At 37.2% G+C, this 26,233-nt stretch overlaps 1 protein-coding gene across 1 annotated transcript; it reads right to left on the reverse strand.

Annotated features, from left to right (window-relative positions):
* Positions 1-10,317: 10,317 nt before the first annotated feature.
* phb2a (prohibitin 2a) lies at positions 10,318-26,179 on the reverse strand. The gene is made up of 10 exons (XM_081374973.1): positions 25,868-26,179; positions 24,984-25,113; positions 24,714-24,798; positions 20,128-20,207; positions 19,793-19,977; positions 18,223-18,352; positions 16,552-16,655; positions 15,885-15,962; positions 12,750-12,826; positions 10,318-11,764 (listed from the first exon to the last, which is right to left on the reverse strand). Exons 1-10 carry the CDS (start codon positions 25,886-25,888, stop codon positions 11,746-11,748), a joined length of 909 nt encoding a protein of 302 aa, XP_081231099.1. The 5' UTR covers positions 25,889-26,179; the 3' UTR covers positions 10,318-11,745.
* Positions 26,180-26,233: the final 54 nt, after the last annotated feature.

The raw sequence follows: 26,233 nt of genomic DNA on the forward strand, positions 1-26,233 counted from the left end.
AACAGTCTTTCCTTTCAGATTAAAAATTAATGTTGTCTCAGCCTTTCTCCATGGCTCGCTCACAAAGGGGAAATGATACAGCTTTTCTCTTTATTGCCATTCAAGATATAAACAGTCAAATGATATTGTTTGATGAACCTCATAATCACCATAATAGATTTTTAACAAGTGTTAAAGGAATAGTTTACTTAAAAATAATTTACTCACCCTCAAGTAGTTTCAAACCTGCATTTCTTTCTTCAGCTGAACACAAAAGAAGATATTTTTTGAAGAATGTCGGTAACCAAACAGTTGATGGACCCTATTGACTTCCATAGTAGGAAATATTATAGGGAATACTATGGAAGTCAATGGGGTTCATCAACTGTTTGGTAACCGACATTGTTAAAAAAATATCTTCTTTTGTGTTCAGCAGAAGAAAGAAATTCATACAGGTTTTAAACAACTTGAGGGTGAGTAAATGATGACAAAATTTTCATTTTGAAGTGAACTAAAACTGTTGCACACTTGTGTGGGAAAAGGACTTCATAGCATACTTTGATCAAACTGTAGCAATCAGACCAAGTTTGGAGCTCATTCAAGTGTGCAGGACTGGACTTTGCTCTTAGTAGTTTATCCACCGTCATTATATGCACAAAGTCACCACTTTGGGCGGAAATGTTGCAGTTTCTTGATAGATGCTGTAATTGAATTCCTTAAAAAACGATCCAATATTTGACCAGATGCTTTGACTTTCACATAATGATTAAACCCAAGAACAAATTACCAGTGACTGGCCAATTAAACTGCTATTCACTCCCACACTAAAGTCTGAGACCATAAAACAAGCAGCCACAGGAAGAGCTGTGACAACTTCAAAAGATTTCATTTTTTCCACTTACTTTTAGTGTCATCTTAAAGGCCTGAGAGTCATTCCCATCCATGTGCCTGTGATCTCGGTCCTCTAGCCTCCTCTTGTGGACAGACACAGCAACACATAAAGGAACAAACCAAACCTCTCTCTTGTACCATGAACTGAAAACTGACCATGATAAATCCTCACAAAACAAACAGTATGACATTGTGAGCCAGGTGGAATAGTCCATGCACTATATTTGAACTTGATGACACCAAGAATTAAAAAAAGACTTGCTCGTCCAATGACCTGGAGTCCAATGTGTTTCATTTTGGTTGATTCGTTTCATAAATGCATTACAGAATAAGGTATGAAATATCTACAGACTATAGCAAGTAATTCATGATGGATTGTTCATTTTCATACTTTGTACCATTAGAATTCTACAATACATAAAGCAACATATTCTCAGAAATACCATTTTGATATTAAAAATAAAAATACTGTGTATTCCAAAGAACGTGTTTCATTACATTTTTGTTAGGAAAAATAGGAATGTAATTTATATCAAATTCAATTTTGAAGACCCAAATCTTAAAATAAAGTATATGTAATTTAAAATGAAGATAGGAATGTTACCTATTATTAAAAATGAAAGCTGGCATTAAATTGGCTTGTTTTATTTTTAATTTGTCGGTCCAGTCTTTTATCCAAAATGACATTCATTCCAATCTGTCCTATGTGGCCTAAAAGTGAAAGACAATTTAGTACCATCTAGTGTCATCTCTCTGACACTACATGAAAAGAAATGACTTTATGCTGAAAGAATTACAGAGGGCTAAATGGAAACTTGTCCAGATAAATTAGTCTATTTATTTTTGAAGACAGCTGTAAATGCAGAAACAAACTGATGTGAATGAGTAAAAAAAAAAAATAAAGAGCAGGAATATCTCTTCAAGCAATCAACCAGTTCCACCTTTTCCAAACAGCATGAACTATGGATTCCTGCAAAATTTCACAGTGCTGCTGTTCAAACCAAATTTATTCAAATCACAGACAGAAATATTAAGAAAGTGAAGGATTACAGGGTCCAACAGAGAAATGCTCTAATGACAAAGTGCAAAAGTCTCTCTTAATGTTTCTCTGAATATTCATTCTATTCAATGCACTTTGCTCAAAAGACCAAGACCACTAAAGCAATTACCTTAGAATTCAGTCTGGCTATCTATCTTTCCATTTAAATACATCCATGTGAAATGCAAAACACAAGTAGAAAGACAACCCTTTCCTTGCTTTTGTAATGTATTAGGGTCAGAGCTTAAGACACAAAGGTTTTAACAACCTGACTACATAATTGTTGCCCCACCCAAATTTCATTCCCAAAGGCTTGAACAAGATACTGCAAATATAAAGACCTCAATAACTAGCAAACATTGTTCATAAAGTGTTTATTTACACTATTTCATAATAGGAACACAGGATGATCAAAGCCAAGGTCAGTTAAAGGCCACATGATAACAGTCTAGCATCCAAACGTAGGCCTATGGTCACTTTCCTTACAAACTGGAATGACCCTTTAGATTAAAAGCCAAATATCACAAGAAGACCCTTAGCCTATGTGTTTATTCAAATAGCTCAACATTGTTCAGCAAACTGTAAAAATGTTAAAACTAAAGTTCATAAGCTTGTCAAAAACGAATATCAAATATGATATTACGGTGGATTCTGCTCATTTTATTGTATCCTGTAAAATAAATAGTTTGTCATAGCACCTAGAAGAATATGTAAATCAACAACGACAAAAAATGGCTTGCTCTGTCCATTTCCGGTACTGGCTACAATTTCAAACGGGGAATATGCAAAATCAAATGAAACAGAATAAAATGAGAAACCACTGTTATAACTCTTATTTTAATCGACATGCGACGTGTAACGGGCATTTCGCAGTGTTTCTATGTGTTCATTATATCGTTCACTGCCTCTTCAGCGTTTCCACTCGTCAGCTGCAGTGAAACAAAGACGCGTTATTGTTCTTCCATGACGCGACTTGCGAGGAGCCCTGCGGAACAACGCGAAATGGCGGACAGAAGAGAGCAGGAGGACGGAGAAACCCGACCCAACAACTGCAGGCATGCGCAAACACACGGACCAGAGTCTGTTCTGGATCCGGATCCGCTTCGGCACTGACTTACAACAACACGCAGATACAGCTGAAGCGACAGACCATGTTTAGAGTAGCTTTAAAACTTTAGGAATATTTAGAAAAGTGTTTTATCTTAATTACTTTATTCCAAAAACATGTTTGTTGAGGTTGAATGGATGTGTTTTTAACACTTTAAATAATTAAATCACCATTACACCACCCAGCAGAAAAATCCGTTCACCTGTGGGGTGAAAGGAATGTTACAGGTGCAGTAGGTCATGTTCTTACATGTTTCTTGAGCATTCCTGTGCAGTGTAACTTATTTTCCATCTTTTCCCATATTTCTATGCTTTAATAGGCCTAACTTCCTATAATTTAGTATATTAAAGAAGTACCCTACATGTTGTGTTTGCTGTGCCATGCATGGTACTTCATACACATTTGTTCCCTTTCCCGCTTTACTAACAAAAGCAAATACTATTCAAGAACACAGTTGAACGTATAGATAATAATGGTCTCTGACTGAGGAGAAGGTTGGGTCCTTAGAGAAGTTTTAAAGACTTCAAATATGTTGTGCTAATTTAAAATGAGGCATTTAGGGGAGCTGCATTATCATTAGTATTATAAATCATTTAAAGAAGACCTTAAGCTGGAACCCAATCTGTAGACAAAGAAAAGTCATTGGGGATCGAATTTGATGATATTATTTCAGTTGAGGAGAAAATAAATATGTAACAGTTATTATTATTACGGTACAATTTGTGAAAATAAATTTGCCAAACAAAGCATGATACCTACTTGAGTTGGTCTAGAAAAAAGGAGGGAAAATTTGCTCTCAGTCTGTGTTCCTCTCTTGTTGTAACTCGAAACCCTTGGGGGCCAGCAGCAACAGAAGCATGGGAGTGTCCTGCTGGTCTGCTCATTAAATATTCATCTTAAGTGAGAGTTGAAGAGTTAGTTCATTATCACAGCGTGGCTAAAATTATGGCAATGTTCATTGGCTGAATGATGCATTGTAGTTTATGTATAAACTGAGAGCTCAGATGCTGCTGACATTAATTTAGGGAATAGCCTAATTAGAGCAATGGGTTTAATTGACAACTAAACGTGTCCAGTTTAAGTGTAAAGTAAGTCATTATAAGGAAAGTCCTGTCCTGGGAACAGGCCTGACTCAGTGTGTCAAAGCCTGGAGACTCTCAGTGCTCACCATCTGTGTCAAACACACACAGTCATTAGTGGGAGTAGAGCTGATAAACACACAGGGGTCTGTTTGACCCAAGCAGGGGGGGAGGTAAGATGCCACAAATCCTGTGACATGTAATACCTTCCCACTGAAAGACACACAAAACTGACACATGTGACTGTACAAGTCAGAGATATGATACGGGGAGGCTGCCCATATAAAAATTAATAGGAGAAATCTAATTTGTAGAGAGAACTGCCTTAAGGTGCACTTCACATTAGCGGCATTTTGGAAGCAAAAAAAGAAAAATGGAGGGCGACAATTTTAAGTGTAGCGTGTATGAAGCTCAGCTCACAGAGAAGTTGCTTTCACACCAAGTGTTCTCTTTGCATGAAAACCTGATCCCGGTGCAAATCTGCATTGGGGAAACTTTTCGCCCTCAAGCGAAATTGTATAGAAGCTTGTTTCCGCCTTTGAATAAAAAATGAAAAAGGTAATTGCGACTTTTTATCTCACAATTCTGACTTTTTTCCTCAGAATTGCTATATAAAGTCAGAATTGTGAGATCTAAATTTGCAATTGCGAGAGAAACGAAGTCCGAATTGCGAGTTTATATCTCGCAATTGTGACTTTATCTCGCAATTCTGAGAAAAAAAAAGCCAGAATTGTGAGATAAAAAGCCTTTTAAATTATCTTTTAAATTGTTTTATCCCGTGGCGGGAACAAGCTTTCATAAGATTGTGTGGATTCCTATTGAAATTATCCCTTTTCAACTGTGAAAATTCACTAAACATCAGTTAATATGACAGGACCTCTACAGTTAAAAGAGCCAACCGTCTTTTGATATAGGGATCACCTGTTTTTTTTAATGCGTTTTAGATTAACCAGCTTGAAATAAAACAGTTAAGCATGACTTGAGATGAAAAAAGTTCAATTTATGAAACCAGATTTAATTGTAGATTTGAAACATATTATCGAAAAAACTTTAAACCATTTTGGAGGATTCAGTCTTTCCTTTAGTGGAAACAACTATTGTTAACGATTATTGTTTATATGTTTATGTTTAATGTTTAGTTTAAAAATGTCATATCTGGATCTCGCCATGTCGTAATTACCGCAATGATGTGATTTCAACTTGTAAAAATCGTTCACGTCCTCGTAGAGCTCGTAATTACAGCTTGTAAGATAGGAATTGTCTGAGAGCTTCTACTTGTACCACTTGACCTCTGCAGATTCATTTAGCTGTTGATAATGGTGCCATAAATGCATAATTCCCAGTCCCAGGATGTGAACAGCTCCGAATATAACATCACGTGTTCTCGAGACTATAATTACATCATGACGTGAATGCACTTTCTCCAATCATTTTATCCGCATAAACCCTGCCCATTTCTTACAATAATCTGCAAGCTTGCTTACAAACTGCCTCAATCCATATAACAACAAGTGAATTGAACCATTTTTGATAAACGTACATCTCAGATGGAAGAAAGGATCTGTCGCTACTTCCGTTACATCGTGACTTTAAAAGGAACGTTGATATTGTTCAATAGGAGAATGTTTTTTAAACTTGCCTGAATGGAAATTAGCACCATTAGTGACTTTGTGAGGAGTTTTACAGGAAAATATATCACAATCTGACTGACATGTAAAGACCATTCAGTCATGACTGGATAGTAGCTTCTATCAGTATGATGCGTGGGAACTGATATGGAGGGACCGAGGGCCTGTTTCCTGACTCACAATGAAAGAGGAAGCTGCTGCTGCTGGTGCTGCTACTTTGGACAAATACGATAAAAACCACAAGCTGTTCTCTAAAGTGAAAGCAGGTTGCGAGACCTGTTTTATTTGAACAAGAAAGATTGCAGACTTACTCTTCAATGTCGTTTCAATAGTCATTTCCACAGATATTCGTAGCTCTTCATTTAGCTAGGACCATTTTTTTATAAGCATGTGGCTTGAGTACTAAGAATAAAGTATAAAAAAAAATTAAAAATGTGCGCTGTGATACCATAGAAGAACCATTTTTGGTTCCAGAACGAACCTTTTGGTGAACAGTGCTTTGTGAAGAACATTTTAATAGTCCAAACCTTTTGTGCATTGGACCATGGATTTTAAGGGTTCTTTTGGAACCAGATGCTAAGAAAGTACCTTTTATATATATATATATATATATATATATATATATATATACAGTATATAGCGTTTAATCATTATTCATGAATAGAAAATTTCAGTTACAGAAACTAACTGAAACAAAGTCATATAATCAGAAGGTATTCAGTCCAAAATTACATTCTAAAAATGCTGGGTTAAATACATTTCTGGGTTAAATGGCAACCCAGCACTGGGTAAATACTGGACATAACACATGCTTTTTTTTTTTTTTTTTTTTGACATGGTGCTGGGTCAGTCAACAATGGCAAGTCAGTCTTGTACAATCATAAAATAATCAAACACATTTAGTAAACATTTTAGGATGTGACAGGAGCAGCAAGAACAGACAACAGGAATCTGTGGGAAGAAAACTGGTATATGCTGTTCGAGTTCATTAAATGTTTCGACCCGTCAAAACGTAGCGCGACGCTAGCACACTAGATTAATAGCGCTTCTATTGCACGACAACTTTGTCACGACAGCGATGTCGCCTCGTGCTTCAGCCCAGGTCGCACATTGGTTTGGCGTTGGGCGCTTTGAGTGTATATCCGTACAGTAGTTTCGTTTGTAGCTTTCCAAACAGACATAAGCTCTCTGATAGCACACGTACATCACAGAGAGGTCTATTTGATGTGTGCGTTTACATTTGGAAGACATATTTTTTGGAAGACGGGTGTTTGCTCATCTGCAATACATGTATAGGATGTTTCCAGTCAGATGCCAAATAGACATTTAGAAAATGTCTTTGAGATGTTTATGATTTAGAAAATATGTAAAACTGACATCTTAAAAACGTCTATCAGATGTTAGTAAACAGCAGATGCTTTCCAGATGAAGTGATCTTTAACAGACATCTTGCAAACGTATGTGAGCTATCTGAGCTGCGACATACATGTAAACATGTAAACGCAAGCTTTCCTGTAGCTCAAACAGTAAAGCGTTGGCTCTTGCAACGTCAAGGTCATGGGTTCGATTCCCAGGGAAAGCAAGAACTGATAAGAATGTAAATGTGTACCTTGAAATGCAATGTAAGTCGCTTTGAATAAAAGCGTCTGCTAAATGTAAGGTAAAATGTGAGACTACAGACGTTTTCCTATTTGTACAGTAATGATTTGATAGGAAATACTATGTAATACAAACTTTCATTTCATTCAGGAAGTTTCCACTCAGGAAGTTTCCTCTCAGAACAAAATGACACAAAATGACCGTTGACAAATGTGTCCAGTTTGAACTGGTTTTGCACTGACCCAGCACTGGGTAGGTGTGTGAGGGTGTTCATCATTTGCATTGACAGTAAAAATTACCCAGCAGCTAAGTTACAGAAAAACTAGCCAGCACATGGGTAAAAATATATAAAAATAACCCAATAAAATGACCCAACAGGCTGAACCCAGCATTTTTTTTTTGAGTGTAGCACCAATTCTTCCTTTCCTTAAAACTCGCATGAACTATACAGCCGTATACCCTTGTTGCATAACACCTCTATCCATGAAGTGTGAGAATCATCGCTCCACACACAAAGAGACACGATTCAAATGTTGTACCTATGTGTGAACCAGAGGCTAAGGTTAACTCATTTTCAATATTTCACTTAGCATTCCTGTTCTTCTACCAAGAAACAAAGACACGAGTGTTTCCTCAGGTAGCAGGAAGCAAAAAAAAAAAAAAAAAAAAAAAGAGAGAAAACAGGCACCCTTTTCTGAACTAGCGTTTCAGAGAGTCTATGGATGTGCAATTACAGCACACTTTTAAAAAGGGGGGGACTTTGTAGGGAAAGACACCTTCCGAACACCAAAGCCGGGCCGGATCTCTGTACAAGTTTGCCTCGAGTGTGACTTAAACGATGGCAAATGGAAGAAAAAAGGAAGACAAAAAAGGAGCAATATTAACCAAACTAGGGCAAGCTTTCCAAATCCCTTTTGACACCATAATGAGGGTGCCATAAAAAAGAAACAGGTTAATTAAATCCACTCAGTAAATTAATGTGGAGGCCTTCTCTGACTACGGATGGCACCAATTCATCAATTCATCTCCAGGGGAGCGAATTCAACCTGGAAACGAGGGACCTGTGGCTTCTGTATCACCAAGCATTACCCAACTCATATTCAATCTTTAGTTGATGAAAATCACCTATTCTAGTTGGTTCTACTTTAAAAAATAGGTAGCAAATCCAATGCATTTTTTGTTCTTTTACAACAAGGTACCATTAGTTGCTTCCTCCCAATAAGGCCAGAATCTTCATTTTCCTCATTAAAACAAGCTAATCTTATCTAGGAGGTAGATTCAAAGCACTATGTTTGATTTATTTAGGCTTGAAATGCTCAGTTCAAACATAATTAAGTTATTTGGGTCATATAAGGTTCATATTCATGCTGCAGGTCATGACGATAATGTTGGCCCTTCTATTTGTACGTTGAACATGTGAAATGTTAATACAGCACAAATGACTAAGCAAATGCTTCAGTGTGCATTTCTGTAGAGCAGATTGTAAGGCAAGGACACCGCAGACAAACTGCAGAGCATCACGACTTTGAAGTGGGATGTAGGTCACACATCTAGCGTGAGTGCACAGTTAGCAGGAGCTAACAATGGTTCTTGAGCTGCAGCGTAGCAAATCATTATCTGCAGTGCATGATGGGGAGGGAAAAAAACAGCATGATCGAAGAACGTTGTGCTGTTGACCTCCAAAAATAGCAGCAAAGCCGCTATTAGGTGCACCTTGCTATAGGTAAGGGAGATCAAGTCTAGTCTCCTGGCGGACAGCCATGGTGACTGGCCCAGATCTCTCGTCCCAGCATGAGGTCAGCGTTTCCATGGAGACGGACCAGCTGAGTGGTAATCTGCTGTTGTTTATGCATAGGCCGGGAGGGGAGGTGCAAGAGACAGGATTGAGGAAAGGGAGGGCTGATCACGTGACCGACATCTCCCCCACTCGCATTTGCATACCAGAGCGTTCACCGCAGCACGTTCGGCAGATCAAACCGGAACCAGTTTGGGATTACACACGCTAAAATGAAGTCAAAAGAGCAGCGGCACCAGATCCCTCTTGTGGAAGATGTTACAATAACACAGATGCCACAGGGAAGCTATGAGACAAATGCAGCCACTCAGCCACTCAAGGCTTTCTGCATTCAAAAAACACCACTGACTTCTATAGGCTGAGGGGAAATGAGGGTTTGGCCTTATGCAGCACTTCACCGGCTCCACCCTTTCCATACTCTCCTCCTCCACATGAATAGAGTGGGATAACGCATTAAGCCCCTTCACACCCCTCCTGAAGAGAGCTCACTTTAATCCAGAGAGATTTGAACAGTCACAAGAGACCCTATTGCTGAGGATCAGGTTGAAACGTGCTCTCGAGCGTTCAGTAAATCTGAGGTTCAGTGTTGTGTACAACACGCGCACTAGCAGAACAGTCCCTCTCTCTCTACATTACGAATCATCTTCATCTCCACGGATGCAGGATTCCATGTAAAGGACGAGGAACTACTGGCTTTGTATTTGGCGCCACCCACTGACTAAACATCTGATTTACTGAAATCAGTCTATTACTCATAATCCTATTTAGGTTTTCCTATAAAGATTACTCAGTGTTACAACCCCAAAAAGTCCCCAACTTGAGAAAATTTAAAATAAACTATAGAGTAGGAAACAAAAGTCTGAGACTTCTGTTTTTATAGTTTAAAACTGGTAAATAACTGAAAGCACACATTTAAAATCAGTCAATCGAACATTATTTAATAACATTATATAATGTGGTGGTGCTTGAGACATCTACAAGATTAAGAAAACATCTTCCTCAATAGGTTTGTAGGTGACTGCATTTACTTTGAGACTTTAATTCTACATGATATCCAGTATAATATGAGTAAACAGGAAAACGTATATAGTTTGGTGTTGATAAAGGGTACATGAGCCTTATTGATGGGGCTGCGGAGGCTGGGAAACACTGGCTATAAACAAAATAAACAAGAAATTAAGGATGACAGAATACTTGCACCAGGCTAGCTTATATAAATTTTATTAGGGCATGATACATTTGTAGAGGTTTATTTCAGGCATTGTTGTCAACACTGCAGTCACCGAATGACAACTAGGTGGGCTACTAATCAAACTATTCAAATAAAATGTAAAGCCTCACAAATAAATTAAAAAAGCTCAACACATCAAGTAAAAAAAAAACAAAAAAAAACTGTATTAGCCCTGACTAGCATAGGTCACTCGCTCATTGATTACTTTGCTGCGTCCTTTTTATCTGAATGCCTGTAATCAATCAGTAAGTCTAAACAGCTCAGACGATTTATCATATTACACAAACTATGCATTGTTTTGAAAATGTGAACGGTTGCAGGTGATGCTTAACATTTAAAACTTCAGTACTTTTTCGAAATAATTCATTAAACAATTTACGATTGCTAATGCTTCCAGCATATTCAGCGCAATGCTAATATTTTCAGTTCCGGTCGTTTGCACGCTGTGTTGTCTAAAGGACACGCCCACAATAGGGCAAATATCATGAATATTCATGTATACTCCACCCACTGGAACAGTTTTTCACAGGAACAGAATATAACACAATACCGACAATGTTCTTAAAGGCTGAATAATTCCAAATTAATTTCCTGTTATTTTGACAGGGAAATTCAATAAAGAATATCATTTACATGTACAGCGTCAATTTTATGCAGTGTGTAAGACTCTCTCGCTCTAGCTCTCTCTCTCTCTTTGCGTGTGCAAGAGAATGATTGCATCATTCATCGATTGACGGAGAGCCAAATGATAAACATTACTATATTTGCATATAGCATGAAAATGTATGTGCATTGTAGAGGGTTGAATTTTTAAAAAATGTATATATATATTCTGCACTATTTTTGGAACACATACCAAATACTAATAAATTCTGGAAATTCAAATTAATATAATATATTTTTGTAATAATAATCAGTAAAAGTACATTTTTCCAAAAGAAATAAATATCCCCACAAATAGTCCTGAAAACACATTATTTAATCAAAATTGCTGCAAGTCCTTTTGTATCAATCAACACTTTTTAAGTGGAATCCAACAGCAGAAAATATAGATGGTAAACGGGTATAATAATAATAAAGGGGAAAATGAATAAGTGACCATTAATTGTTTGCAATGTATATTTGTTGTAATCATTGTATTTAAAGCCACCTGATTCCAAAATTCCAATTCTTGAGCTGAAAATAATCCAAAAGTCCTGCTGAATGACAAACAACGGTGTATAAATGGATATGTACGTGTGAATCTGTAAGGTCGCCACACCCCTGTGTAACCTGAGCTGAACTGTACTGTGAGAGAGGCTCTGCTCAGTCACGTTTAGGAGGAGAACAGAAATATAGTGGCTCGGCAAACACTGCTTACATATGGAATGCATATGTTCTTCATGGATGATGCTCCTCATTTCCCCAGTGACAGCCTGCCAGAGAAGACAAATGCACAGATTAACCGCTGAGGGAACCATGCTGACATATGGGCGTCAATATAAACAGAAAAGAATACTTAGTAACAGGGCTGAGGGCAATACTTGAAAATGAGTTCTGTGCACTGAGTAATTGTTTAATAATGTTTGAGAGGGAAAAAAAAAAAACGATGTGAGAATGGCATTAAGGCCCATAAAAAGGAAATAACACTGTAACCAACAGGCACTCAAGGCTAATCTGGTAAGTTTGTACGCACTTGGAATCATATTTTTTAAACAAATTTTAATTACAGCACAGTGTTAATTGCATGAATATGATATAGTAGGAAACTGAAAATAGCACAGCATAGTTTAAAATCAAGGTTTCAAAGTTTGTCAAAAGTGCGTCTTCAGTGAAGCATCTGATTCACACGAATATCTGACAGAATATAATAATCTGACAATAGAATAATAAAGATTTGTTTAAATTATACAAATGCATATTTGCTGAATGCTGACGGTAAATGAGAATGTGTAATAGTGTTTGCCTTTCTGTTACTAATAATATAAAAGCAAACGCTATAATACTTTTTCATAATACAGTTTACTTACTTTGTTTAAAAGTTCAATCTAGCAACGTATTAGACAAAACTGTTAAACAGAGAATGAAGATCGAGAACGAAGACTGTGTGCTCAGGCCGCTTCCAAAGAGAAAAACGTATCAGACGATGCCGATATTTAAAATCTAAAAATGGCAAATATAGGCTGATCTCACATCCTTGGCGATATGTCGGTCAACCACTACTTTAGACTCTGTTAGGACAAGTTGTCCTGCACTGCTCTCAGATCACAGAATACAACATTTCATGAGGGGATTTTCCCTTTTCATAACTACAACTGGGAAAGTTTCAGTTAGTTTTGAAGATCATGCTTGATTGAGGAAAGGAGACAAAATGTTTATTGTTTTAGTATGTTCAGTATGTGAGGAGCACTAGGATCTTACTTGTCAAAGTAGTCGTCCTGGAGGTTCAAAACTAGGCTGTCTGCACTCAGGTACACCTTGTTCTGAGAAGTTGCCACCTGGTGCAAAGATATAAGATTATGAGCCATGGGCTTATATACTCATACATACATTATTTATTAGACACACACATACAAAGTCATGTGAAATGGAAAGTACGCCCTCTTTGAATTCCATGTTTTTACATATCAGGACATTATAAAAAAAATTAGCTGGTCTTGAGCAGGTCTTAAAATTAGCTAAGAACAACCTCAGGGGAACATCAACACATGACATATTACACTGTGTCATTACTTATTTAACAAAAATAAAGCCAAAATGGAGAAGCCACGTTTGGCAAAACAAGTACACCATATGATTCAGTGGCTTGTAGTGTCATGTTTAGTAAATAACTTTGAAGTTATCATTTTCTGTATGACTTTATCAGATCACTGTAGAGGAATTTTGGCCCACTATTCTTTACAACGTTGCTTCAGGTCATTGAGGTTTGCGAGCATCTGTTTAAGCACAGATCCACTCTTAAGGTCCCGCCACTGCATTTCAATCGGCTTGAGGTCTGGACTTTGATTGGGCAATTGCTATAGCTATTCCGTTGTAGATTTGCTGGTGTGCTTGGGATCATTGTCCTGTTGCATGACCCAATTTTGCCCAAGCTTTAGCTGTCGCACAGATGGCCTTTACTCTAGAATACTTTGCCATGAAGAGAAGTTCATGGTCGGCTGCAAAACAAGCCAAAAATCCATCAACCCTCCATCAGTGTGATGGACAGTTGGTGTGAGGTGTTTGTGCTGATATGCTGTGTTTGGTTTTCACCAGTGCATTATGGCCAAACATCTCCACTTTGGTCTCATCCGTCCAAACGACATAGTTCCAGAAGTCTTTTTTTTTTTTTTTTTTTTCAGATGCAACTTTGCAAACCTATGCCGTGCTGCTGTTCTTTTAAGAGAGAAGAGGCTTTCTCCTGTCATCATGAATGAACATTTTACATGTTAACTGAGGCCTGTGGAGACTGAGGTGTAGCTTATGGGAATTTTGCAGTTTCTCTGACCAGTGCACAGTCTGACGTTGAGGAGAATTTGCTGGGACATCCACTCATGGGAAGATTGGCAACTGTCTTAAATGTTTTCCACTTGTGAAAAATCTTCCTCACTGTAGAATGATGGACTTCAGATCGTTTGGAAATGGCCTTATAACTCTTCCCAGATCGATGGCAACACCAACTGCTTTTCTAAGATCATTGCTGATGTCTTTCCTCCTTGGCATTGTGCAAACTGTCAACACTTCTGCTTTTATAGAGTTGATCAGGCTTGCTAATGATCAATTAATCAAGGGCATTTGATTAGCAGCGACTGACTGACACTTACCCTCTTAATTCATATGGAAACAGTAAGGGTCAAACTTGGTTTTTCACCCATGGCTTCTCCATTTTGGCCTAGTTTTTGTTAAATAAATAATGACACAGTGTAATATGTCATGTGCTAATGTTCATCTGAGGTTGTATTTACATAATTTTAAGACCTACCAAGGACCAGACGTTTTTTCATTATGTCCTGATACGTAAAACCATATAATTCAAAGAGGGTGTACCTATGGGTAAGGGTGTAGCAATGCAAAGTGATAGAACAATTTATTAATCATAACCTGCCAAATTGGCTAATGCGTTGAAATGCTATACCCGCCACGGTGGATTTTCACCTGCATTTATCAAGTTGGCGGGTGTTAATTGGCCTTTTTATGGCTTTATTAGGACAGTGTCGAGATCAGACAGGAAAGTACGGGGTGGAGAGAGAGAAACGGGATTGGCAAAAGACCTCGAGCCAGGAATCAAACTCAGGTAGCGCGATGAAGTGCTGCCCACGAGGCTATCGGCTCCGGGGCCTTTTTTTATTATTATTATTGCATACTAACATAGTATGTATACTGTGCAGAGCACACATGAAATACCCAATCACCTACTGGGTTGGTTCAACTTGACCTTCCATTACTAGTGAGATCAAATTGATCAGTGATTTTTAAGATCTCTATTTTTAATCGTTATATGACTGGACTTCCAAAAGTGAAGACATTTTGAAAATGTATTTTTAAGATAAAAATACCCTAGTTTTCATGCGTGACTCATGTAAACTGTGGAACTGCCAGTAAAGTACTAAGTTGTTAGTATGTACCCTACCGTCCAAAAGTTTGGGTCGGTAGAACGTTTTTTTTTTTTTTTTTTTTTTTTTATGTTTCTGAAAGTCCCATCCTATAGGCTTCATTAATTTTTTTCAAAAACACATTAAAACAGTAATATTGCAAAATATTACAATTTAAAATAACGGTTTTCTGTTTGAATATAATTTAAAATGTAATATATTCCTGCCGTGTTTTACAGTGGATTTAGAACAGCTAAGGGGCGTTGTTAGGCACGACGCAAAGCGGAGTTTTTTATAAAACGGTTACTCCATAAAAATATTTTAGTTTTTATTTTATTAATAAAATAAACACCAGCAACAAAAAATATAACGCTATAGCACATTTATTCCTTCGCAAAGCAATGTAGTTCCAAAGAGGTTGCTAAGCAAGACATGCAGCAACAAAGTATCACAAATGGCAGTTGCGCAGTAATACTAATGTAATGCGGTCACAGGTGTGTGTTTGTTGAGTAATTTACAACGGCTTCGAACGCGGCTCAACCAATCAGAATCAAGGACTGGAACTATCCGTTTTATAAAGCTGAATTTTCACCAGCTATTCCTCCAGTCTTCAGAGTCACATGATCCTTCAGAATCATTCTAATATGCTGATTTGATGCTCAAGAAACATTTCTGATAATTAATGTGCAATATTTGAATATTGCAAATATAAAATATTTGTGCTGCTTAATCTTTTTTCAGGATTCTTTGAGCTATAGTTCAAGAGAACAGGATTTATTTGAAATAGTAATCTGTTATATTTTGCTACATCTTTACTGTAAATTTTGATCAATTCAATGCGTCCTTGCTAAATAAAAGTATTCATTTTGATTTATTTTGTTATTTCACACTGGCCACAAACTTTTGAATGGTAGCGTATCAACATCTGCTAATGTGAGTCAGTGAAATTCAAACAATGATTTCTTTTGTTTGGAGAGTGTCTTACCGTTTTGGCTATACTTTGGGCTGCTCTGATACGTCTAAGTTTGAGGTATCCAGGGTTCTTCAAAACAGCTTGACCCAACTAGAGAGCACAAACACACAATAAAAACAAAAACAAATTACTCTGTACCCTTGGTTGAGCCTTTGTTTACCGTCAGCAGACAGCCATTGACCTGCAGCCTGTTTTAGAAACAGAATTGCATCATATCAGCAGAAAACAGTGCAAAAGCAAAGTCATTTCTGAAGACACTACGACTGCAAACACCGGAACATAAACATCGAAAGAATGACTGAGAAATGTCCATTATGCACAAACAAAAGAGAACAAATGCTTTCAAGTGTGTTTTGGTTGCGGATAGATTGTTGAGAATGAGGGGGCATCAGTTCAAAATAGCCTAGATGAATGACTGTGGCTTAATTATTATAGAAGCAGGATTCATTAATTATATCTGATAATTACAGTCATTTACCACTCACAGATCTAGAACATAATAACAGGGAATAATAATCATGTGAAATGAGGTGCTTGCGGATGCAAGTAGTGAATCTGGGACGTTTGATGGAAACCAAGGAAACCCCTTATAATAATCCTGAATAAAACAGAGATCAATATGAGATCAATATTTCAATGATCGTCAATATGAGGGATAGAGAAAGCTGCAGTCGTTTACCAGTTTAGCAGCCTCAGCTTCACCCTCAGCCTGGATGATCTTCTGTCTCTGGTCCTGTTTGGCCTTCTCTACGTAGAACTGAGCCCTCTGGGCCTCCTGCTGGGCTACACGGCAACAAGAGAGAAAGCGTGTGTGTTAGAAAATTGGCTCACACATAAATATTCTCCCTTTTCAGGCCAACCAACGTAAACAAAAAATAAACATGCTAGTTCTTACAGAAATGGTTTATGCAAGTTGTGTATTGTTGTTTGGTCAATAGGGAACACTGATGAAATAACTAGACCAGAGTGACCTCTAGTGGAGAGCATTAAGATAAGCACATGTTCTTTCAAAGATGCACCACTGTGGGTGATAAGGGTCAAAATAATGGGTTTTCTTTTTCAACAGCTGCAACTCAGATTTTCACAGGAATATATTTTTAAAAATATTTAAACAGAAAACAGTTATTTTAAATGATATTTGTAAATTTAAAATATTTCACAATATTACACTTTTTTATTAAATAAATGCATCCTTGGTGAGCATAAGTTGTTAACATAACATAAACAAACGCAGTACGGGGAACATTCATTTAAAACCAAAAAACAAGAACTTATTCACAGGTGTCAAACTCAAGGCCCTATGGCCTGCCATGTCTCAGTTAGTGCTTTCCTTGCGAACATTAATTCTATGATGCGTATTATCACACTGGTGCCTTTAGAACGTTCAGTGCTTCACGTGCTCAATGTGATCTGAGATGCATCCGAGCAAGAGACGGACTCAATCAGCGCTTGTTTTCAGTGTCTTCAACCAGTACTAGTAAAAGTATTTGTAGTTTGAAAAAAAATGATTGCAGTGTAGGAAACAGAACTGAAAATACAATGAAAACCTTGACCAAAATTTGTAAAAAATAAATATACACCATATATATATATAGTATATATTAGTGCTGTCAATCGATTCAATTATTAATGAATTAATCGAAAAACTTCTGTTATTAATCACGATTAATCGCACCTAACATTAAAGTTTTTTTATATATTTTATATTGTAATACTTTCACATTAAATCTGCAAAATAATGTAAAACAACATTAAAGACAGTACATTTTCCATATTTGTTTAATGGCATCTTTTTATCAGCGTTTCAAGTGTTTGTTCAGAGTCGCTTCATAGAAAGCGTACCAGTACAGATCGGAGTTCTTTTTGCGTCTTATCGCGTTTTAATGGTTTAAAAGCACTTGAATGACTGAAATAGCACTTGATAGTATGATCATATGCAGTAATGCAGTCAGAGGATGATGCATGCTATCTTATTTGCGGTAAATACTATTATTATAAACAAAAAAATTAATAATCCCATAGATTAACGCGTTAAATTTGACAGCCCTATATATGTATATCATAAAATGTGCAATGTCATATATAACATAAAATGTGGCAAAACATCTGGCCCATCTTATTGAGTACTTTTATTTGTTGAAACCAAGACACAGAACGTGGCATTTAGACTTAGAATTATGTAATTATAAGGTATTGTGTGAAACTGACATTATTACAAAGAGTCTCATATATCATATTATAATGTGACTAGGTACAATATATTTTTTTAGCTTAGGCATGCTTAGTTTAGGGTGCTAAATTCACTGAATTCTGTTACGGAATAGAAAAGATGTATTTTGGTACAACTAACCAACTTGTTTGGCCTCCACAGCAGCGGTGTACTCTTTGCTGAAGCTGAGCTCTGTGATGGCCACGTCATCCAGGATGATGTTAAAGTCTTTAGCTCTCTCGATTAGATCTCTCCTTATGAGTAGTGACACCTGGCCACCAAAATAAAATGACACACAAATAAAGGCTAAGCTGATTTTCTCAGTAACTGATCACCTTATTTAAACCAGCAACAGGCATGCAGATATGATGAGGTCCAAAAGTGAAATTGCTTATATTTTTAAGTTGTTCTATTTAATACAAAGTATGAATGTCTTAGTATTTGCCATGTCCTTCTTTTTCTTTATTGACAGCAGCATTTGAGTTGACATGAACTCCAGAAGTTTGTGTAAAACTCATGTTACCCAACATGACTTGGTAATGTTCAAAAGAGCATCTTGTGCTTCACTGGAATCCCAGATTTTCAATGTGGATATCTAATAAAACTGTAATACAATTTGGTCACAAGTTAATATGAATTATGTAATCGTGTGTCTGAGCAGTCGTCCCGAAGCATTAGGTGAGAGTGTGTGAAATAACAGCCCGTCGTCTTAAATAGCTCTTTAACTAGACAAAGCCTGAGCTTCTCAGACTTTGCAGTCTCACACTTGGCTTAGACTAGAGAAGCTGCTGGCGGTGTTAAAGGTGAATTTAGGGGCTGGGACTGAATCTTATAACAAGATCAAATAGAATCCGCATTAAGATAAATACTTGATGCTATTGATACTATTCATTTGAGAGTATGGTCTCAGACATCAGGTTATCTCTTCTATAACCACATCTTTCCAAACCTGTATATGACTGACTTCCATTCAAAACAAAGGAGATATTCTGAAGAATGTTCACACGGCTCTTTTGCATGAAAGCAAATAGGGACTGAGGTTGCCAAGCTCCAAAAAATAGCAATATTTTTGCACTATAACCCTTTTTTTCCAGAATTTCTGGAATTCACTGTTATTTACTTAAAATTGTGCCTGTCAGAGGTCTCAAACATTAATGCATTGTGCATATTCAAACTTGGCTCAAATTCAAACTTGGTTCAAGTCAATGACACCAAATGGCATAGCTTCTCATTTCTGCAAAACATCTCCTTCAGTGGTTGAGTAGACAGAAAAAAAAAGACAGTCATTCAGGTTTGAAACAACATGACAGAATATTTTGTTTTCAGGTTATTTATTACTTCAATACACTAATAGTACTTCAATCTTAATCTTTAATGCAAACCTGCAAACTCTGGAGTAGCAAAAAATAAAAATCTCCAAAATAGCTGTTTTTTAAGTAATTAAACTCACAGCTTCACTATTTGTAAAGACACATTGAGCAAACGCAATCTCTCTTTCTCTTCATTAATTAATTTAAATAAATGCTATATTACCGAAATGCTTCATCTCTGTCTGATTTAAAGCGAGCAGAAAGCTAGATCTAACAAAATAACTTGACTTTGTGAAGCATTTTATTGCTTTTATGACTTGTGTTTTTCTTCTCGGGCACTGGTTCACCTGAAGGCCGACTGTTGGCTCAGTGTGTCTCAGACATCAGTCTTCATACTGTACCTGGGCTCTCTGTGTGATCAGTTGGGAGGCGTTGAACTTGGCCACCACGCTCTTGAGCACCTCGTTGACGATGGAAGGAAGCACACGCTCGTCATAGTCTTTCCCCAACTGCTGGTACAAGACAGGCAAGCTTGAGGCAACGGGCCGAGAAAGGACACGAAGACCTATGTTCACCATCTGAAGATCTGTGATGGACAGATGAAGGGCACACTCTTAAGGCAAAGGCAATGGTGAGAGACAGGGTATGTTGCCCTAACAGCAGGCAACCTATTTCAGGGTTTCATCATGCACATTTTTTTACATTTATGACAATAAAACATCTGGTTCAAAGTCACCTTTGCTTCCAGTGAGAGATGAAATCTTCCTTGGCCTGGCTCGAATATCATAGATGATGGGGTACTGGAACCACGGTATCCTAGATGTAAGACATAGTTTACTGCAAAATGAAACTTTTGGCATCATTTGCTTTCCCTCATGTTGTTCTGAGCAGTATCATGTTCTTTCACATGTTGTTCTGACGAGTATCATGTTCTTTCTCATGTTGTTCTGACCAGAATCATGTTCTTTTTCTCATGTTGTTCTGACCAGTATCATGTTCTTTCTCATGTTGTTCTGACCAGTATCATGTTCTTTCTCATGTTGTTCTGACCAGTATCATGTTCTTTCTCATGTTGTTCTGACCAGTATCACGTTCGTTCTTTTGTGAAGAATGAAGTAAAATGTTAGGCAGAGTGCCCAAGGTCCTCTATTTGTATACATCTAAAATAGATTTATATTTTTAAAAATACTTGCTCTGCTGAGCTCCAAAAAAGTTGTGAGATGATGGGAAGATAACAGTAAAATTAATTATTTTATTCAGGATGCATTCAACTGATCAAAAGTGACAGTAAAGACATTTATAATGTTACAAAAGATTAATATTTCAAATATATGCTGTTGTTTTTAACTTAAAAAAGCCATTAAAAAAAGTATCACGGTTTCCAGAAAAAGGAGGCAGTGCCTCCTTAAAATTTGGTGAGAAAATAATCCATATTACAAAAATAAAAAGTGAATAAGTCACCTGTTTTTCTAAAGTAACACTGTCCGACAGCGACACTGGCGGCTAAAGTTACAGCGGGACATAGAGTGCGGTGGGTTTGGTGGGGGGTAATTGAGAATGAATGGGGGGAAAACACATGAGTAAGTAAGTAAGTAAGTAAGTAAGTAAGTTTTATTTATATAGCACCTTTCACAGGTATAAGGCCACAAAGTGCTTCACAACAAAACATTTATATCATAAAATACACACAATAAAAGCAGAGACAGAACATGATTATATCAACCCACAAGCAGCTAATTAAAAGCCTGAACAAATAGATGAGTCTTTAGTCTGCATTTAAAGGCATCAACATAGTCAATAGAGCGCATAGAAGGTGGGAGGTCATTCCACAACCTAGAAGCAACAGCCTGAAAAGATCGATCACCTCTTGTACGATAGCGAGTGCGTGGAACCGTCAGCAGATTCTGATCCACAGACCTCAGAGCACGCACAGGGGTATAGCGCTGAATCAGGTCACTAATATAAGAGGGTGCCTGACCATGCAAAGCTCTGAAAACTAAAACCAAAATTTTAAAATGTATCCTATAAGACACTGGTAGCCAATGAAGTTCTTTTAGGATAGGGGATATATGAGACCTCCTATTAGTACGTGTCAGAATTCTGGCTGCAGAGTTTTGTACTAATTGCAGTCGAGAGAGCTCCTTCTGGTTTAGGCATGAAAATAAACTATTACAATAGTCTAAACGCGAAGACACAAAGGCATGAATGATAATCTCCAAATCATTTTGTGAAACCATATTTCTAAGTTTTGAGATTTTCCTTAATTGAAAGAAGCAGTTTCTCGTCAGCTGCTTGCAGTGCTGCACTAATGACATATCTTTGTCCAGGATAACTCCCAAATTTCTAAGACTTGACTTAGCAGACTGGCCTAAATCACCCAAGTATTGTTTAATCCCAGGGATTGCATCCTCAGGGGCAATAACCATTGTTTCTGTTTTGTCTGCATTTAGCTGTAGAGAGTTATCACTTAGCCATTTTTTAATTTCCACAAGACAAAGGAGCAAGGAGTTTAACTTACAGATTTCTGATGGCTTAAAGCAGCAGTAAAGTTGGATATCATCAGCAAATAGGTGAAAAGAAACATCACTGAACCTTTGTATGATCTTTCCCAAAGGAATCAAATACAACAAAAATAAAACAGGGCCCAGAACAGAGCCTTGAGGCACTCCACAAAGCAAATCCGCAGACTCAGACCTTATTTGGTTAGCTGTAACACTGAAGCTACGCCCAGATAAATATGAGGAGAACCACTGTAGAACTGACCCTGACAGCCCTACTTGATCCCTCAATCTTTTCAGCAAAACCTGGTGGTCGACGGTGTCAAAGGCTGAGGACACGAGAGGAGAGGAGGCAATGCCTCCATTTTGAATTGAAAATAGGCCTAATTTACATGATTCATGTAATGTATAGTAACTGCGGTCAAGAAACATTAATGAAGCCGTTTTCATCATATTAGGCATAAGATTAATAATGAATGTGTACATATTGTGAATACATTTAATAAACTAGTTTTCCTGGTAGCCTTCAGTAAATTCACTAATTTAAGCAAATGATTCATAAAACATAAATATCAGTTGACCCTATGTTTACTTCCTTCGCTGACAAATGAAAAGACGTCAAAGCTCAGCTTTAGGAGGGGAAGAGACGGGACAAGATAAGGAGATTGAGAGAAAAAGAAAGAGTGATGGAGATGAGAAGAGAGAGCAGATATTGGCAAATAATGCCCAATGACATGGTTTTAAAGCTATTGTTATAAAAAAAAATAGAATTGTATATGTTTTCTCTTTATTTAACCAGAAATATGCAACACCATTTAGTGTAACTAAATGGGACATTAATTTACACTTTATATATACACATATATATATATATAAATAATTTAACAAATAGTTGTTCAATGCTAGCCACGCGTTTGCGAATCCTTTCATTGTAACCAACAAAGAGTAAACGTGACGTAAATAAGAGCTTCATTGTACAATTAAGACACCTTTTATTATTATAATAGGAGTTTTCGTGACTTCAATGAGCTTGTGCTTTTGAGATTGAAAGCCTAAACTGAATGCTGTACCATCCATAAAGCCTCACAACAATTTATGGTTCTAAACGCATTACCTCTTTGAAAAGTTTTGGCCGTGAAGTGAAGGAAAAAAAATGTTTTCCATTGAACTATAATAATAGAGATTGTACTTGCTATTTGTTGGACAAAATTCAGAAAATTACCCAATGTACGAGGAACTGTGTAAATGATCCGGTGGTAAAACATGGTTTATATGGATGAACGTTAATTACAGCATTGTTCTACAAATGTCAGTTACCTTTTTATTATTGTATTTTTATTACGTTTAAAAAAAGTAGAACTTTCACTTGGTGTACGCAATCTTGATAAGTCTTTTTTTTTTGTCAATGTCATAAGATGTTTTAAAATTATATTATAACCCACAACCTATTGTTGTGAGCTATATTATTGCTCACAACAATATTATATTTATATAACAATATTATATATATTGCCGGAGCCTTTACGATGTGGCTACGCATTGGTTTTCATTTATACTTCTGCGTCGTTGTCCGTGTTGATGTGCATGTGAAACCTGAGCAAGGGGTTCTAGCAGACCAATCACAGCGCTTGCATCCGCGTAGAATTGATGCGTTATAACATTTTTGGAGAGGTGCACATCTGGGTACGCCGAAGGGTACGGGTGCTACACACAGCCTACGACGGAGCTACGGCGGGAGATCGACGCAGAAGTATATATTGGGCTTTAGTGATTATAAAAGGAGGCTCTTCTATTTTGTTCTGTTTATTACCCATTCACAATCTGAATACAAGTTTAGTTTTTCATGCTGCTAAGTATGTACACTGTTTCTGGATTGACAACCATATTTAATTGCGCGATTGAATCGGAAACTGACATTTGACATTGAAAACCAACGGACGAGACAAAATGTGACAACATTTTTTAAAGTACTCAATTAGTTTGTGCTCTGGTACCGAAATTGGTACAGAGAACTAATGCTGTCAAAATGTCTGAAAAGCTAAATTTGAATTTCTTTCTTAAATATTAGCAAAATTCTAATTATATTCTAATTCTAAAGACAATACTTAATGTTAGAGGAAAAAAGTTGTCTTATTGTCATATTGTCTCCTATGCCCACAAGAGGACGCAAGCGAGCGCAATAAGCTAATATTAACCAAATCAAACATGCATCTTCTATTGAAACGAAATGACATTCACTTTTTAATGTTTTATGGTCAAGTATGTCGTTGCATGATTTTTACCACCAACTGAGAGGGTTTTTTGTGAGTAAGTAGCCTTTTTCCACTATTTTTCAAATTAACACCGCAGCCTCACTGCGCTGTACTGGATAAGCAAACAAAAACAAACCACGTCACTTACGTCATAATGTCTCTCGCGCCTCTTGACACACCAAAAATTCGAATGCGCAGTTTTTGCATTCGAATATGCAAGTTTTTTTTTTATTCGATGAATATTCGAAATTTAAATTTTATTTGACAGCCCTACAGAGAACTGCAAAATTTTACTGTTATTGGTACCAACTACTGACATTTTGGTACTGTGACAACCCTACGCAAAAGTAGAAGCCATTCCTTTCTCCGGCACGGTTAGAGATCACACTATATGCCTGTAGATCTGTGCCTGAGCCCATCTAAATAAGCGGGCCAGGGCATGGTTCAGCATACACAAGTCAAACGAGCTAGACTTTGGGGGTCACTAGGTGGTTCAGATGGTCTGGTGTGAGGACACTTATTATTAAAATGAAAGCCCATGGCTTGAATGACAGCCTTCATGTGTAATGTACCTGATGTGCAATCCTTCTGAAAGCACAGTGTCCATCTGCATCCCTCCAATTCTGTTGAAGATAATGGCTCTCTGGCCACCCTCAACTACACACACAAAAAGCAAAACACAATTAGTTATTAAACTCCCAATAAAGCATGCACGAGTTTAGAAAATGTGAGAGAGTAAATAATGACAGAAGAATTATTATTTTTGGGGGAACGTTCATTCATTATTTAATTTGCCCATCCTAACCATGTAATCCTTCTTTATTTTTCAGTGTGTGTTTTACCTGTGTATGTGGCTTCTTTGACCCCGTAGGCAAGGGCTCCGGCACCGATGAGCAGCTTCACACCCAGCCCAAGCCCTCGAGGGCCGGACCCCATCCTGCCAGCAATCTGCCTCAGCTGCTGCAAAAAGTTCTGAGACAAACAGACACATAAAGTCAGACTTTTAAAATACACATTCAAATGGCTATTTATATTTTATGAATGATGTTGTTTTAAATCTAGGCAGCATAATATATCATATTCAACATGCTTGAACCTCCTCCAACTAATGCATAGGGATCATGATTTGAAGAGACCTGAAGCAGCAATGATATAGAGGTGGGAACTGTGTAGATTTATAGGTCAAATACTTTAAAGCCATATAACTGATCTCAAACCAGTTTTATTTAAACTCAGTTCAGAAAGAAAGACTCTTAAAAATGTTTTTTTTGTGCAAGATACAAGTAGCCTGTTGAGCAGTGAGAATCCAGTAAATACATGAATGTGGGATACGAGTACAAGTACACTTGAATGCAATTCAAGTGTAACGTAACGTTACCAAATTGACCTTGTGTAGGACAAATGAGGACCAACTTTAAAATACTGTTATAAATTCACCATATAACTGAGACATATTGTGATTTTAGAGTGAGCTACATCATAATAATTCTATTTCAATGAAGGTCACACACATAAAGTTATAAAAGGTGCGTCATAGTGGCATAACTGAACCCTGCAAAGCTAGCACACTACTAGCATTGCTTTTTTTAAAGACATAAATAAACCTAGACAATTAAATGCAAACTACTAGAAGCCAGTTATTTAAAATGCAGTTATTACCTGCCAACAAAATGTTCATACACATTTCCAATACGTTCTTTATATTTTTAAATATGATGTAACTTACTCCGGGATCTTTATTCGCCATGCTGCTGCTGTCCTGTTCTCGACTGTACGTCACCTGTGACAGTCCAACCACGTGATGCAGCACTTCCTGGTTTAGCCCGTGGCACCATGGGAAATGTATTCTACTGGTGGAACTGTCGTGCAGCAGTGAAATGAATGAACGTGATTAAACCGCGAAGATCTTTAACAAAGCTTTCTTTAGAGACCCGTGGAGAACCTTTTGCCCTCGTAGCTGGATTCAACTTTCATTTTATACCACTTTTGTGGGTCTGTTTGTGAGAACACATGAGAGTAGCCTAATTAAACGTGTCGGGAGGTGGCAGCAGAGAACTCTTGTTTAAGTAGAGTAATTTTCAACTATATTTTC

The sequence above is a fragment of the Scardinius erythrophthalmus genome (genome assembly GCF_964197995.2).
Source record: "Scardinius erythrophthalmus genome assembly, chromosome: 9".
Classification (NCBI taxonomy): domain Eukaryota; kingdom Metazoa; phylum Chordata; class Actinopteri; order Cypriniformes; family Leuciscidae; genus Scardinius; species Scardinius erythrophthalmus.